At 39.7% G+C, this 14263-nt stretch overlaps 1 protein-coding gene across 1 annotated transcript in view; it reads right to left on the bottom strand.

Moving 5' to 3' along the window:
• Positions 1-302: 302 nt before the first annotated feature.
• Positions 303-14263, bottom strand: part of CCDC68 (coiled-coil domain containing 68) — a 36863-nt gene continuing 22902 nt past the window's right edge. Inside the window, exons 6-11 of the mRNA XM_063295812.1 lie at positions 11308-11436; positions 6900-6982; positions 5570-5675; positions 3787-3870; positions 3236-3312; positions 303-807 (exon numbers count right to left, since the gene is read on the bottom strand). Of these exons, the coding sequence (XP_063151882.1) occupies positions 759-807; positions 3236-3312; positions 3787-3870; positions 5570-5675; positions 6900-6982; positions 11308-11436 (528 nt within the window). The 3' untranslated portion in view covers positions 303-758. The remainder of the gene's footprint in view (positions 808-3235; positions 3313-3786; positions 3871-5569; positions 5676-6899; positions 6983-11307; positions 11437-14263) is intronic.

Raw genomic sequence — 14263 nt, 5'->3', positions numbered from 1 at the left:
TCACTTTTCACAACTACAGTGTAATTAGTTTGCCACATCCTAAAACACTGAAGTGGTGGGAATGCAGTAAAGAAGTAACTCCATTCAAAGTTTTCTAAGGTTCACTTTACTTGTGATCCTCCATAAAATATAACACTAAGAACTGCAGTTAGGTGTGATGAGAGCATTTTCTCATCAATGGCTGCTGTCTCCACACAAGTGCACATTCATCTTCCTTCCCTCTCTCCTGGTATCCAAAATCAGGTAGAGAGAATTCTCATGAAACTAGTTTTAGTCAGCTGTGGATCAGTTAGTATCACATATTTGAGTTCCACATCATATATTTGAGTGTGTCTGAATTCAAGTCCAGCTACATTAGTCCTCCATAATATTCTTCAGTGTAGATTCAGATGCATGTATATAAATTGCTGGCAGAAATGTGTCCTTATGGATTAATGAGTTCTGAAGCCAGTGCATTTCCATCACTGGTAGGAAAAAACACAATACTTCTATAATGTCCCTATAAATGAATAAAAATGGAATCTGTTCTTCCATATGTCCCAGCCCTTGTGGCTGTCCTCCATCACATCTGAATTTACTTCTTCCATTAGAAGATCATCTTGGGATTCCTTACATTAATTCAAAAGATGAAATTTGTTAGGTGATGCCAGAGTTCCCTGTGCAAGTAGATCCAATGGAAATGCATAGAAAGTTATTCTGGAAAGAAATAACAATCCTTGTGATGGATCTGAGGAAGGTTCAGACACTGTAGGAATAGGTCACTTGCGAAGGCTGGATATCACGGTGTATGGCAAATTTCCATCAATCCTGGAATAAGACAGAGAAATGTATAATTAAGCAAGGTACCATTTTGAAAAATCTAATTTAGCTTGTGAAAATTAATCCCGTACTGACATTATTCAAAGAATCTGGAGGAAGGAGTTATTTCAAAGATCCTAAGAACTGTGTTAGATCAGTCGTCTGATGTAGTTGACAAACCGTCAACAGCATTTAGGTTACTTCATAAAGATTTACCAGGAAGCACAGTGACAATATCTGTCTCTTGATCTAAATAAAGGTTGTAATAATTTGGAAATTATCTTTTAAAAAATGGAAGGTGAACCAGCATACATGGCAAGAATCTCTTAGAAGTTCTTACATGTTCTGCTACTCCATATTTTTACTTTTGTTAGTGATTTTTTTTTCAGTTCAGCAATAAAACAGGTCTGAAGATTAACTCGTCTTGTATCAATTCAACTTCATAACGATCCTTTTCACTTTCATAACTAAATTCACACATTACATTAAACTATGGTATATTTAACCATGGTTCACTGAATAAACATGTAACAATTGACTGGGTCACCCAACATATCAACCCAAAAAACCCAACCAAACAACATGTGAATCCAACTAATCTTCTTTAAAATAAATATTTTTACTGAATATTTTAAAAGGAAAAAAGAGAAACAGAATCAGAAAAGAAGCAAGAAAGAAAAAAGTATGAAAAGCACTAAGTAAATAGATACCGGATTTACAAGCATCAAAAATTGAATAAACAGCTCAAATTTTCAGAGCAATATCAATTTTGTTCTAGGTATTTGGATAACCTATTATTTTAAAACTACAGATCATTGTTAAAATTAAGTTAATAAGCAGATATTAATGGCAGTAATCAGGACAAAATGTATCAAAGTGAAAAAATATGGTCTTATCTGGTCAATTGAAAAAAGTCCCTGTTTTAACAAGTTATCCAAAAGTTAAATGTTAGAACTTTACGAGAAGCCCAAATTTTGGATGTGGTGCAAACCCGTGAGCAGAATTATGCTCCAAAAATGGTTTCCATGTGAGATCAAATTCTGTATCAGATTTGTTTTTCAAATAGAAATTTATTTTAGACACCAAAGCACACTCCCACAACTTTATTAATTTTACAGAGGGAAATGTACATGCTTTTTCAATGAAAGGCAGCTGTTACCACATACAGAGCAAATTTGGTGTACTTTATGGAAAAACAAGCTTTAATGATGTTCAGTCAGACAATGGCAGGTTGAAAAGGGAATTAAACTTTCAGAAATTTTTTGCAGTCTTTTTTGAAGCTGGAAATTAAAGTAGCAACATTTTGGAAAACTCAAACCATGAAGTAAATTTTTCAGTATGGTTAGTAGAGACTATGGCTTGACTGAATACCTGAATTAGCTGAAAACTGCAGAATTCCTGCATTTGAAATATTAGAATTCCCTGCAATTGGGTTCTGTAAGCTAATTCCTTTAATGATTGCAGTGACCAAGTGCTGGAAGTACTGCAAACTCATATCTGTAACTACGATATGCTTACTGCATGCTTTGGCCCCACCTTCTGGAGACTCTCTGCACATTCCATAAGTTTAGTCTGGTTGATTCACAGAGCAAAGATCTTGCCAGATGGTAGGAAAAATACTGAGCTACATATCCTGACAACAACTGTACTGTCCATTATCTAGCCCAACTTACGTGATTTTCCATAGTGAGACAACACATAGCACAATAAGTTCAGCTTGTACATTGGCTGCTGTCACTCAACTAACTTAACCAGGTCAGGTGGCTTCATTCCTACATCATGCTAAGCTTGGATAGTTTTAACCTGTTAGGATTTACATACTTTCATGTGCTGTGGGAAGACGGGTTGATTAGCTTATCCTCCAATGTATTGTGTAAATCAGAAGATGAATTAATTCAGTAACCAAGTTCAGGATCATCGACAAAAATGGTTATTGCATTCCACAGGCTGTTATAATTAAGACATTACCAAATGTCTAGTCAGACTCTCACCAGCCTTTCCCAATCTAAACCCCTTCAGATGGGGTCACAACCTCCAGAATTCCCAAACAGATGGGAATTTTGGGAGTTGCAGTCCCAATACAACTAACAGAACCACGTGGAAAGAGATGGCTCTAAGCACTTTCCCACTGTGTTTAGTGGCCATCAAATTGAAACATTTCCAGGGGAAAAGTTTACAGTGGTCCTCATTATATTGCATCCCTTTAAAAAATGTAGAAATTTTCAGACATTTTTGGAGGGATTGGGAGAAAGGAAAGAAGTCCATGTATACATGGGAACAGAGTCCCCCTGTTCGGGGGGAGATGGGCGATGATAGAAATTTGAAAAATAAATACATACATACATACTGATGTTTAATCATTAAAACCAAAGGATTTAATTTAGCATTTCTAAAGATGTAGTTGCTAGACCACCATAAAAGGAAGGAAAGGACGTACTTTGTGGAAACAGCTTTGGAGACTTTGGGTTTTGATTGGCTCATGCAGAATTCCACTTGATACATCAGTTCTTTGTTCTACAAATTCAGGGGAGAATAGAGTATATAAGTTATTTTCATCTGAACATCACGTATTAACGCAAACAGGTAGATGCTTGGCTTTATTGGCCTGCACGTTTTGTAGGATAATGACAACTTGCAATTAAATAAAAAGATGGGATAAATAGAAGTGACCCTTGCGTGCTACCACAACACAGGCATCCCTGGGGTAGAGATAGCCATGCCTAAAACTGATCTTGCAAATTCCTAGTATGGATGACACTACAAAACCAAACAATTGCATCTCATTTAGATGTTGCAACGTTCGTACATTCTATTGGATCAGTACAGAAGGCTTGCAATAATTTAGGAAAGTATATAAAAAATGCTGTGACCTGAAGTTGACCCATCCAGATTTGGGGGCGGGGGGCTGATTCAGCATAATGGGTAGAACAGGTCTGAGTGTCGCAATCATCATCATCATCATCACCACCACCATCACCATCCTTTTACCTTTGCTTGAAGCATCGCTATCTGGTCTTTTAAGCTTTCTATTCTTTCATCCTGTTGCTTCAGTTCATTATTCAGCCCCTCATTCTAAAACCATATGGAGAAATTAATTAGTAACAAAACTTGCTAGACGCCATTTCAGAAGTCCGTGCCTTCAAAATCCATGAAATTATTTCACGGTGGAAGGCACTCCTGAGTAACATTTCACATTGCCAATATGATGAAAAAATATATAGTTCTGTGCCTTTTACTCTGTTACGTTTCTTTACGCTTTATTCTTTTTGTAGCTTGAAGAAGAAAAGACTCTTCTCAGTTAAAGTTAACACACCTGAAGATTTCTGAAGCTGGGGAAAGTTCATGAGCTTCTACCAATGCAAATTTTAAAAAACCTTACCAGTGTCTGAAGAATGATGTAGAATCACATCATTTAAATTCAAAGGAATATGTTCAGAGTTATATAGAATTATATCAAACACATGTTATCTTAAATGCCTTAAAGTAGTATGGAAGTGGACTTTAACATGAGGCATCTTTGAACTTTATATTTAAATGTATTAGATATTTACCTGCACTGCATTACTTATTCATCAGTACTATGTTATTGCTTTTATCATTAACATCTGTATACTGCCTGGAGAATACTGAGGTAACAGATACATTGAATAAATAAGAATTTGGTACATAACTACTTTTAAATCTTATTTTGTCAAGTCAAAATAAATAATTATTTAGATTTATATTCTACCTTTTCTCCTCAGCTCACATAAAATCCCTTCATATTTTTTCCCCATAGAAAAAATCCCTGTGTGAGAGAGTAACTGGCCGAAAGTCAAGTGGGGTTCCCCACTGTAGTCAAAACCTGGACCACTACAAAACACCATCCTTCTAAAAACAGTTATAATCAAATTGGTATATATATTATAAGCTTTGCCAACAATTTTCATTTAGTTACTCCTTTGGCTGGCTGGCTAGGTGGGTGGGTTCTTGCTTTTGGGAAAAACAGAAAAATACATAGAAATGTAGTAATTAATTCTAGTATAGCATTATTATCCAGATCTCCTACGATATAAAAAAGGACAGAATAAAACAATATTTTTGCCATCTGCCACATTTACTTTAGTCCTTAATATTCATAGTGAAATGATTAGAGAAATAACTTTTGTCTTTGCTTCTTGAACTTTTCTGATTTTCATTTTCAAAAATGCCCAGTCTTGTCTGTCTTTACTTTTCCATATTTTGTTCAATGATTAATTGGATAACTGTTTCTCTCAAATAACAGCATTTCAAGCATTTATTTAAGATAGCTGTGCAGTTAATTACTGTGTTAATTAATAAGATAGTGATACAATATTACAGAACACAGCAGGATCTATTTAAAAATTAGATTACATTAATTTTATATTGTAATATGTATGTAAAAAGTGTATTTCAAAGTAACTTTCAAATATAAATGCACAGGACTGTAGTACATGAATAGACTTGCTCATGTTCAAATCAACAGCAATACTAACAAAAATTCTGGACTGAAGTATTTTAGTTAACTGCTGCCAAAATAAATGGAAGACTAAACAGAAAATTATCCTGGTGAAAATAAAGAATTGTTTAATGGTTACAACCACCTCCCTGTTCATTTTTCTAAGGCGGGAGGGGGCTTCTGTAAACCTGCCATTCTCCCAAGTTTCTCAGTCCCTCCTTCTCACACGTATGTGAAGATGATATGGCTACACAGGAATCCGCACTCAGAGAACGGGTTCCCTCCTAGTATATTGAAGTAGATTACTCAAACCTGGTGAATCACATTGCGCAAAAGTTGGTGCTGAGAATGGATCACACGATCCAGGTGACTAATTTGCTCCTGAAGAACAGAGATCTCTGTCTGTACTTTTACACACCTGGAACAAATGAGAAAGAAAGGTCAGCTAACGTATGCACTGGAAAAGCGTTAGAGGAAGGAAAATAAAGGCTAATTGGGGTAAAACAATTGACACAAAATTTGCATGAACTTTATTTATTTATTTTATATCCCACCTTTATTTTTTTTATAAATAACTCAAGGCGGAGAACATACCTAATACTCCTTCCTCCTCCTATTTTCCCCACAACCACCCTGTAAGGTGAGTTGGGCTGAGAGAGAGGGACTGGCCCAAGGTCACCCAGCCGGCCTTCATGCCCAAGGCGGGACTAGAACTCTCCTACCAAGCCTGACTGGCTCTTGGGCTGAGAGAAGGGGACTGGCCCAAGGTCACCCAGCCGGCTTTCATGCCTAACGCGGGACTAGAACTCTCAGTCTCCTGGATTCTATCCCAGCACCTTAACCACTAGACCAAACTGGCTCCATATATACATTCCGGAACTTTTCCGTATCTTTGACTTTCGCTGGTTAAGCTCCTAAGGGGCGTTATAAGCTACTGCGTGAGACATGGAAGATGAACCCCTACTTTATCCTCTAGTACTGTGCACCCTTTGATATTTATCCTGGTTCCACTTTGCCAAAAGAGAAAAGATTTGATTTGCAATTTGCTGCTGAATTTTGGTACAATATGTGGTACAATATGGAATTTGGAAACTGTATGCAATCACCAAGCATAGATGCTAGGATGTGTCTACTGCAATCACATCTGGTATCTATACAGAAAAGTATGTGGTATCTCTATGGGATCCACCTGCTGTTTTGTAAAAGATGTACCGCATACAGATTACCCAGGCTCATGGCTTAGGATGTGATGTGATCCATTTGAAGTGAAGATGGATAAGAGCTATAGATCTGCTCTAACCTTCTATCATGTGCAGATCTTCCAGACTCTCTGGCATGGGAGAGGAGTATATCTGAAAACCAACCTTAGTATAGTCCACACCACAAGTAGAAAATGATACTACCAAATAGTATTCCCTAATTAAGATCAGATCAGGTGAGAACATTCCACCACCATTGTTACAGACTAAATTTTTCTAAATCAGTTTAGAGGTAAAATTGCAGCTCTTGTATAAGGTACAAAGTACACGGTGGTCCATCTTTTACCATGGCAAAGATTCTCCTTTGCTTTTAAAAACTTGATAGCTGCTTATAAACCCCCTACTGATTTAGTTTAAAAAAAACTTGTGTGCAGTTCACTCACCTTTTAGTATTTTCAGCATTTGACATCATCTGATGCAACTTCTTTTTTAAAAGCTGTTTCTTTTCTTTTAATGTTTTCTTTTCCTAAGAATAGCAAAGTAACAAGGATTGTGCCTGATGTAAATTTTTGTTTAATAATAATAATAATACAAGGCTCTAAGTAAAGAAAACCAGCACAACTTCTTTGATTCATGTGCTTTTTATCTTAAATCAGCAAGAGAGAACAGCAACCTGCTTCTCTCTAAACGCTTTAACAACTTTCGAGTCCTTGGTGTTCTCTGAGCTTGGTTGTTTTCCTGCAGACGTTTTGTTACCCAACTAGGTAACGTCTTCACTGAAGACGTTACCTAGTTGGGTAACAAAACGTCTGCAGGAAAACAACCAAGCTCAGAGAACACCAAGGACTCGAAAGTTCAACCCTGAGCTACTAGTGGTACTTTAACAACTTGCAGTTCCAGTTCCTGGATCAGGCCAGGAATCAAAGACCAAATACTTTTGCCACTAGCACAACCTTTCTCAACCTGTGGCTTGAACTGATAGGAACTGTAATCAACACAGCTGAAGGGTGTCATCTTGGGGAAGGCTGGTTTGGCTATTCACCAGGATGCATACTGCAAGATCTACAACTAAATGTTATTCACAATAACCACCATTTTAACCTAGGGACTTCTACAAGGTTTTGCACAAGGATCTATTAGACTGTAGATGGATAATCATGACATAAAAATGAAGAAAGTAAGTTTGAAAGAGTAAACGGGTCTAGAGTTGTCATAAATTGGCTCCAGTTGCACGTAAAGATGCTTCTTAAGCCAACTATTACAATAGTCACAAGTAAAAGATTTTCTTCGAACTGGCTATTAATGCTGGTGTATGACTTGCCCAGTTATTCTGGCTAAAAAGAACTGACTTCTCCTCTGTTTCTCCCCCCCCCCCACTCCAATTTTCTGACTTTTTAGTTTCTAAGTCTGTGGACAGAAGCCATCTTGGGCTGTGTGTGCATATGTGCGCTACTCTTGGGGATGGTTATCTGAAAAGCCAAACAAGACAGGGACCTTTTTTCATGATAAGTATAACACAGCTTCTGAAGGACTCTGATTTCTGTTTGCCCTTTTAAAGCATGAAAGTTTAGGTATCTTTGCTATTTCTGAGATTAGTAATTGGAGACGTTGGCAATGCATTGGGCAAATGAGTCTGTTAGAAGCTTTTTGGATAGGTAATGTGATAAGAAGCACCTTCTAGAACATACAGAAGGAAGTAAAGCATTCCTTGTAATTCACCTTCAGGGATGCTCACAACACCTGGCAAATTGTGGATATGCAGAGCCTCAGAGTTTGAAGACGAGAGATGAAGTCAACAAGGCCAAACATCTGCTTAGGACAGGAATTTATATTAAAACAGATGATTGACCAGAATCTATTTGAATGTTTTTAATGTAAGGGAGTTCACCACTTGCCCTTAATAGTTGGTTCTACTGCTGAACTACTTGCATTTTAAGCAGGATTTTTCTTAACGTTCAAGTTGCCTTCTGTACCTTAAGATCAGTTTAAAAATGGGTTCATTCAGTTACCGAGTTAAGTGTGTTATATGAGCACAGCTGAAAAGTATTATCCCTCTCCTTACTCTTCTCTTTTCAAAGCTAAACATATCCATTTCCTCAGTATCTCCTGTGCAACCCATTTACCAGTTTTCTCATCCTCCTTTCTTGCTCTTCTCTGAACCTTTTCAAGTTTGCCTGAAACTTTCTTAAAAAGTGATGCCCTCATTTCTCTCAGATTCTCTGAGTGGCAGGATTTATATAACATGTCAAAGTAGGATTGGACATCGAGATGGTATAGGATAGCCTGTGGTTGAGCATGGCACTGGGGCAATGCCAACATCTTAGCAGGTTAGGTGAACCAGGCCATCACATTAAACCACCATATGGTTTATTTGGCTCAGCATATCCTGCAAACAGAGCAACTATGTTTTGTTAACCTCGGTTTAAGGTTAAAGCGTTGGGTGAAATGCAATTTTCAGATTACAGACAACCTTAAACAAAAAAGGAATCTTTAGAAACAAATTAATGTTTTAGTATCTTGCCAGGGAGGACAGTTCCAAACCTAGTACAGGATGCCCACCTAACCAGAAGCTTGTCATGACTGAGAATGCTAAAACCATAATTTTGATGAGTTTAGCTGTTTCGGGCCTAGAGGTAAGAATTGTGTATTTTATTGTTTCACATTTCCAAAGCTTCTCAGTCTGAGTCCTTTGCTGAGCTTCTATTCATGGAATGTGATTTCTTTGGCTTCCAACTTAATTACAGAAACATATGGTGACCTTGGATTTTAGGTAATACATTTATTGCAACAACTCTGTTTGCTTCACGAGAGTCACAGCTTATTAGTGAATACACTGAGAAAGATGGAAAGGTTTTGCAAAAGGTCTGGCTGGAGTGCTTCAATAATGACAAAGAATGAAAACTGTAGGAGTTCAGATGGCTCCAAAGCTGTCACAAATTGGCTTTATTCTGTTTCCCAGTGAAATACCACCTCACCTCAAAAGTTTCCTGTTAACACCCACATTAAAAAATGGTTTCTTGCATCCAAATCCCACATGTGTTACAGATTTTAATGTACTCGTATAGAAATACAGAGTGTCATTCAAAAATCTACTTATTAGTAAGGAACTTGTAAATATTTGACATTTTCCATTTCCGGCTTGAAAAGAAAAAGGGCTTCAACAGTTGGAAGGTGCAAGATTAATCATCACATTCATACAAAAAGAAATCCTAGCATCAGAATATTTGACCTGTACAGGACAACCAACAGTAACACGTACACACACAATGTACCACAATCTTACTGCTTTTTTGGGAGGGGAAAAAATGCTGCAAAGTCAGTTACTAATGAAAGACAACATATATCTCTAGAATCTCATGGAAAGCAAAATTTCAGAACCAGGGTTTAGCTGTTGTAAAACAGCAGATATTTGCAGATGTGCTAAGCTTCATTGGTGTTAATTTTGGTTATGATTTTTGGTGGCTTAGTGGGATACACAAACCCAGACAGTTCAGTTAGTTTACGATTCAGTGGTTGTATGAATCCAGAAAATGAGTTCATTCAGGATTTGTATGATGGGAACATAATCATAGTATAAGCCACAGGTGTAGGCATGGTTAAAAAAAAAATAACCAAAATCCTTATTACCATCAAAGAGCAGAAATCCCAAGTATGCCTTAATATGTAATACCCTCACAAAAGTATTCAGTGCACCCCATCTCTGGGGTATTATTACTATTTTAAGCCATGTTCTGAACTTTTTGGAAGTGATAAACTATAACTTCATCTTGACTATCTTATTGAGGACATGGACTCAACACGTTAGATTGTGCCTGACTGCTATAATGGGGCCATAGTGGCTCAGTGGTTAAGACGCTGAGTCAGAGGACCATTAAGGTCGGCAGCTTGGCAGTTCAAAATCCGAGAGCGCAAGCTGCGTGACGGAGTGAGCTCCCGTCAACTTGTCCCAGCTCCTGCTAACCTAGCAGTTCAAAAGCAAGCAAAGGCAAGTAGATGAATAGGTACCACTTTGGTGGGAAAAATAACAGGGACATGAAAGGAGCCCCCTTGGGCATCCCCCGGGCAATGGTGACGTCACTGGCAAATCCTTTCAACACAGAAGCGCCTTGGTAGGTGCTTCTGACATGAAAAAAAAAACCTGCTATAATTACTTCTGCTCACAATAAACTTCCCCAATTTGTGAGGTTTTGGGCAACCGCTGAAGTGAGTATAGACTATGGGAATGTTCTGCAGTGGGAAAGGTCTAGTGCAGGCTTCCATGGCTTGAGATCCATTAACCCATGTCTAATTCACTTGCCAGAAATGATTATTCATTGTGTTACAAATGTCCTGGTTTAGACATCTTCTGGGGTGGGACAGCAAGATTGGGAATGAAGCATCTGGGAAACTTCAGAAAATATCCCATGATATGAACAGTTTGAAGGATTATGAATTTTGGAAGGCTGGTCCAACCCAATGGTCAGCAATGTGGCAAAACTATCCTATGCTCTTTAAGGAAATTTAACCTTGGCTGAGCAAGCACCATACTTCACTAATAAAGTCTATGGCTGGGGTCCACACTTTATACCCAAATTTGGCACCATGTTCTTGTTACTCCTAATCCTTCTCCAGATTTTTACTCTTTATGTAACTTACTCATTTTAAGCTTATACGAGGAGGGGAAAGATACTTGGCATTAAAGCACCACCACCATGAAACTTTCTTACTAATCCATGCTTGGAAAAAAAAACGGTATTTTTTTATTTTAAAAAGAGGCCACTAAAATACTTAGGAAACTTTGGCAGTCATTAACACATTGCAGAAGGGGTGCCCTGTGCCTCCATGGCTGATGCAACCAACCTCCAACCTCACCTCTTCCATCCTTTGTACTTGTTTTTCCAGTTCTTCAATCCGGCCATATTTGTCATGCAGCTGCACATTTAGCTGGCTGAGACTGTCAGTGCTTTCCTTTAATTTCTGCTCTTGCTCAAGTTTGCCGGCCTGCAATTAGAAAGCAAAAGCAAGGCTCTGAAGAACTGAGAAACAGATTGGCTGCCCTGCAGCATTACATCATGCATTAGCTCAAGGCAAGATGCCAACACTGGTGTTTGTCTGGAATCAGTAGCACCTGCACTCTGAATTCAACCATGGGGCAGTTTTGTGTTCGGAGAAGCCCTGTGCGGTCTATCCAATGTGGCCTGTCCCCATGGTGGACAACCTGAGGTCACAGAACTATCTGGAGTTCTCAAATCTCTATTTGATGATTCCTACTTGAAGTCCCTTCCACCCACAACTGTTAAAAACTGAGGGTGGAACTGACTGCTACTTTGAGGTAGGAAATACACAAAACTGCAATATTAACAATAACTTAAGTGTGACTTTGATTTAGAAAGATGTCTATCCTCTATGACTTGGCCTATCATCCCTTCAAAACTATCCTTCAGCTATGGCATACACACCGTTCTCAGTTGGAAGACTGCAGAAATACAGAGTTGAGCTTGATGGCGACGATGATGCCACCCTTAGCACAGTTGGCAAAGAACAGGGAAATTACTAGGGTTTTTTTTATGTGTGTGTAAGGTTTCTCCCTGATGTAGGCAGAGTTTCCTCACATTATATTATGGGGAGAATGTCCCGAAAGGCAATCTCTGAACTGTAATTAAAGTCCATTTTTTCACTGTGTGACATGACTGCTCATTCCCACCTCAGGATCAAACCAGACATGAAATCAATTGTCTTTCTTTTTAATAATGTAAACTGCAGTGGAAGAAAAGTTTGCAGCAAGGGATCAGTCTGGTCTTGAAACACTCCCCACCCGATGCTTCCAAGGATAGTATTCTGTGGAGCAAGAAATCAATAGTATTCTATGGTCCTGGGAGCTGTATTATTATCATTATCATTATCATTATCATTATCATTATCATTATCATTATCATTATCATTATTATATCATGGAAGGAAAGAGAGACTACAGATTTCTGCCTCACATGTGCAACATTAAAAAAAAACGGCCCTGCAGACAATCAAATATTGCACATGATGGTCCAGAGTGCAACATCTATCTATATACTATTAAAACTCTTGGGTCTGTCTGTAACTTTCAATTGGGTGAAACGGTGCATCACAGGGCAACAATTTTTGGACCAAGGTACCTCAAATGAGCTAACTTACAGAATGCGTCCAAAATCTGGGACCCATGACTCCCACGGGATTGAAATTTGGCAAAATTGGCACTGCTGTGCTGCTGCAGTCAGCCACAGGCATGTGATCCAACACTCCCTAACAGCTTCTCACAAGTCAATGGGGAAGCTGGCAGGAAGTCTAAACTCGACTGTGATTGCCAACACTCCCTGCCGGCTTCCCACAAGCAAAGTCAGTGGGGAAGCCGGCAGGAAGTTTCAAGTCCAAGGCCAGCAGGTAGGTAGGTAAGTGACTGCTGCCGATGGGGGAGAGAGCGAGGGAGTGCGTGAGAGGAACGGCATGGTTCAGGAAGGGTGCAGTGCAGGTCGGGGAGGGTGCACGACAGTTTGGGTCAGGGAGGTGCGTGGGGGTGCGACTGGTTGGGGAGGGTGCGCGGGGGGGTGGCATGGGTTGGAGAGGGTGCAGGTCAGGGAGAATGTGTGGGGTGAGGGAGGGAGGGAATGAAAGAAAGGAGGGAGGGAGGAAGGAAGGAAAGAGGGAGGAAGAAAGGAAGGAAAGAGGAGGGAGGGAGGGAAGAAGGAAGGAAGGGAAGAGGAGGGAAGGAGGAAGGAAGGAAAGAGGAGGGAGGGAGGGAGGGAGGGAGGGAGGGAGGGAGGAAGGAAGGAAGGAAGAAAGGAAGGAAGGAAGGAAGGAAGGAAGGAAGGAAGGAAGGAGGGAGGGAGGGAGGGAGGGAGGAAAGAAAGAGGAGGGAGGGAGGGAGGGAGGGAGGGAGGAAGATTTCCAACTCTTTCTGCCAGCCTCCCACAAGGAAACTCAGTGGGGAAGCTGGCAGGAATTCAGAAGTTGCTCCCGCTCCCACTGTTTTGCTTGCTCATGGTCATTCTGTTTCTCTGTTTAGGTAAGGAAATATCTCTGAAATGATGAGCCAACAGGTCACGGGCTATCTAGTGGAATCTCATTTTTCCAGTTCTCCAAATATTCATCTTTTGACAAGCAGTCCATCGTAATTTCATAAAGAGGCATTATGTTGCAAAAGCTCTGGTCACTGGTGTGAGTTGTTTTTCTGTTAAAATTGGCCCAGTGGTGAGAAAACACTGCATGGAACGAAGAACGAAGAGGCTCACACTTCAAAGCAGGTGATAATTTCTGAGTGATTCACATGACCTTCCAGTGAGGGGTCGCTGTGATGAGTAAAACTGTATCTGAAGTTTGTAACTCTGGAAAAATGTCTAGCCATGGATTTTAGTGGCAAAGAACCTACTAAACATAGGTAATTTGAATATTACTATATGACAAATCTGCAAGGGACGCGGTGGCGCTGCGGGTTAAACCGCTGAGCTGCCGATCGGAAGGTTGGCGGTTTGAAACCGCGCGGCGGGGTGAGCTCCTGTTGCTCGTCCCAGCTCCTGCTCACCTAGCAGTTCGAAAACATGCAAATGTGAGTAGATCAATAGGTACCGCTTCGGCGGGAAGGTAACGGCGTTCCGTGTCGTCATGCTGGCCACATGACCCGGAAGTGTCTATGACAACGCCGGCTCCAAGGCTTAGAAACGGAGATGAGCACCGCCCCCTAGAGTCGGACACGACTGGACTTTACGTCAAGGGAAACCTTTACCTTTACCTTTTATATGACAAATCTACAACTGTGGAAAAGAACAAATGTTTAAGGCTTGCTTTAAATGGTGGC

This window comes from Candoia aspera, chromosome 2, assembly GCF_035149785.1.
Source record: "Candoia aspera isolate rCanAsp1 chromosome 2, rCanAsp1.hap2, whole genome shotgun sequence".
Lineage (NCBI taxonomy): Eukaryota > Metazoa > Chordata > Lepidosauria > Squamata > Boidae > Candoia > Candoia aspera.
Note: the sequence above shows the minus strand (reverse complement) of the source record. Positions and strands in the feature narration are given on the sequence as shown.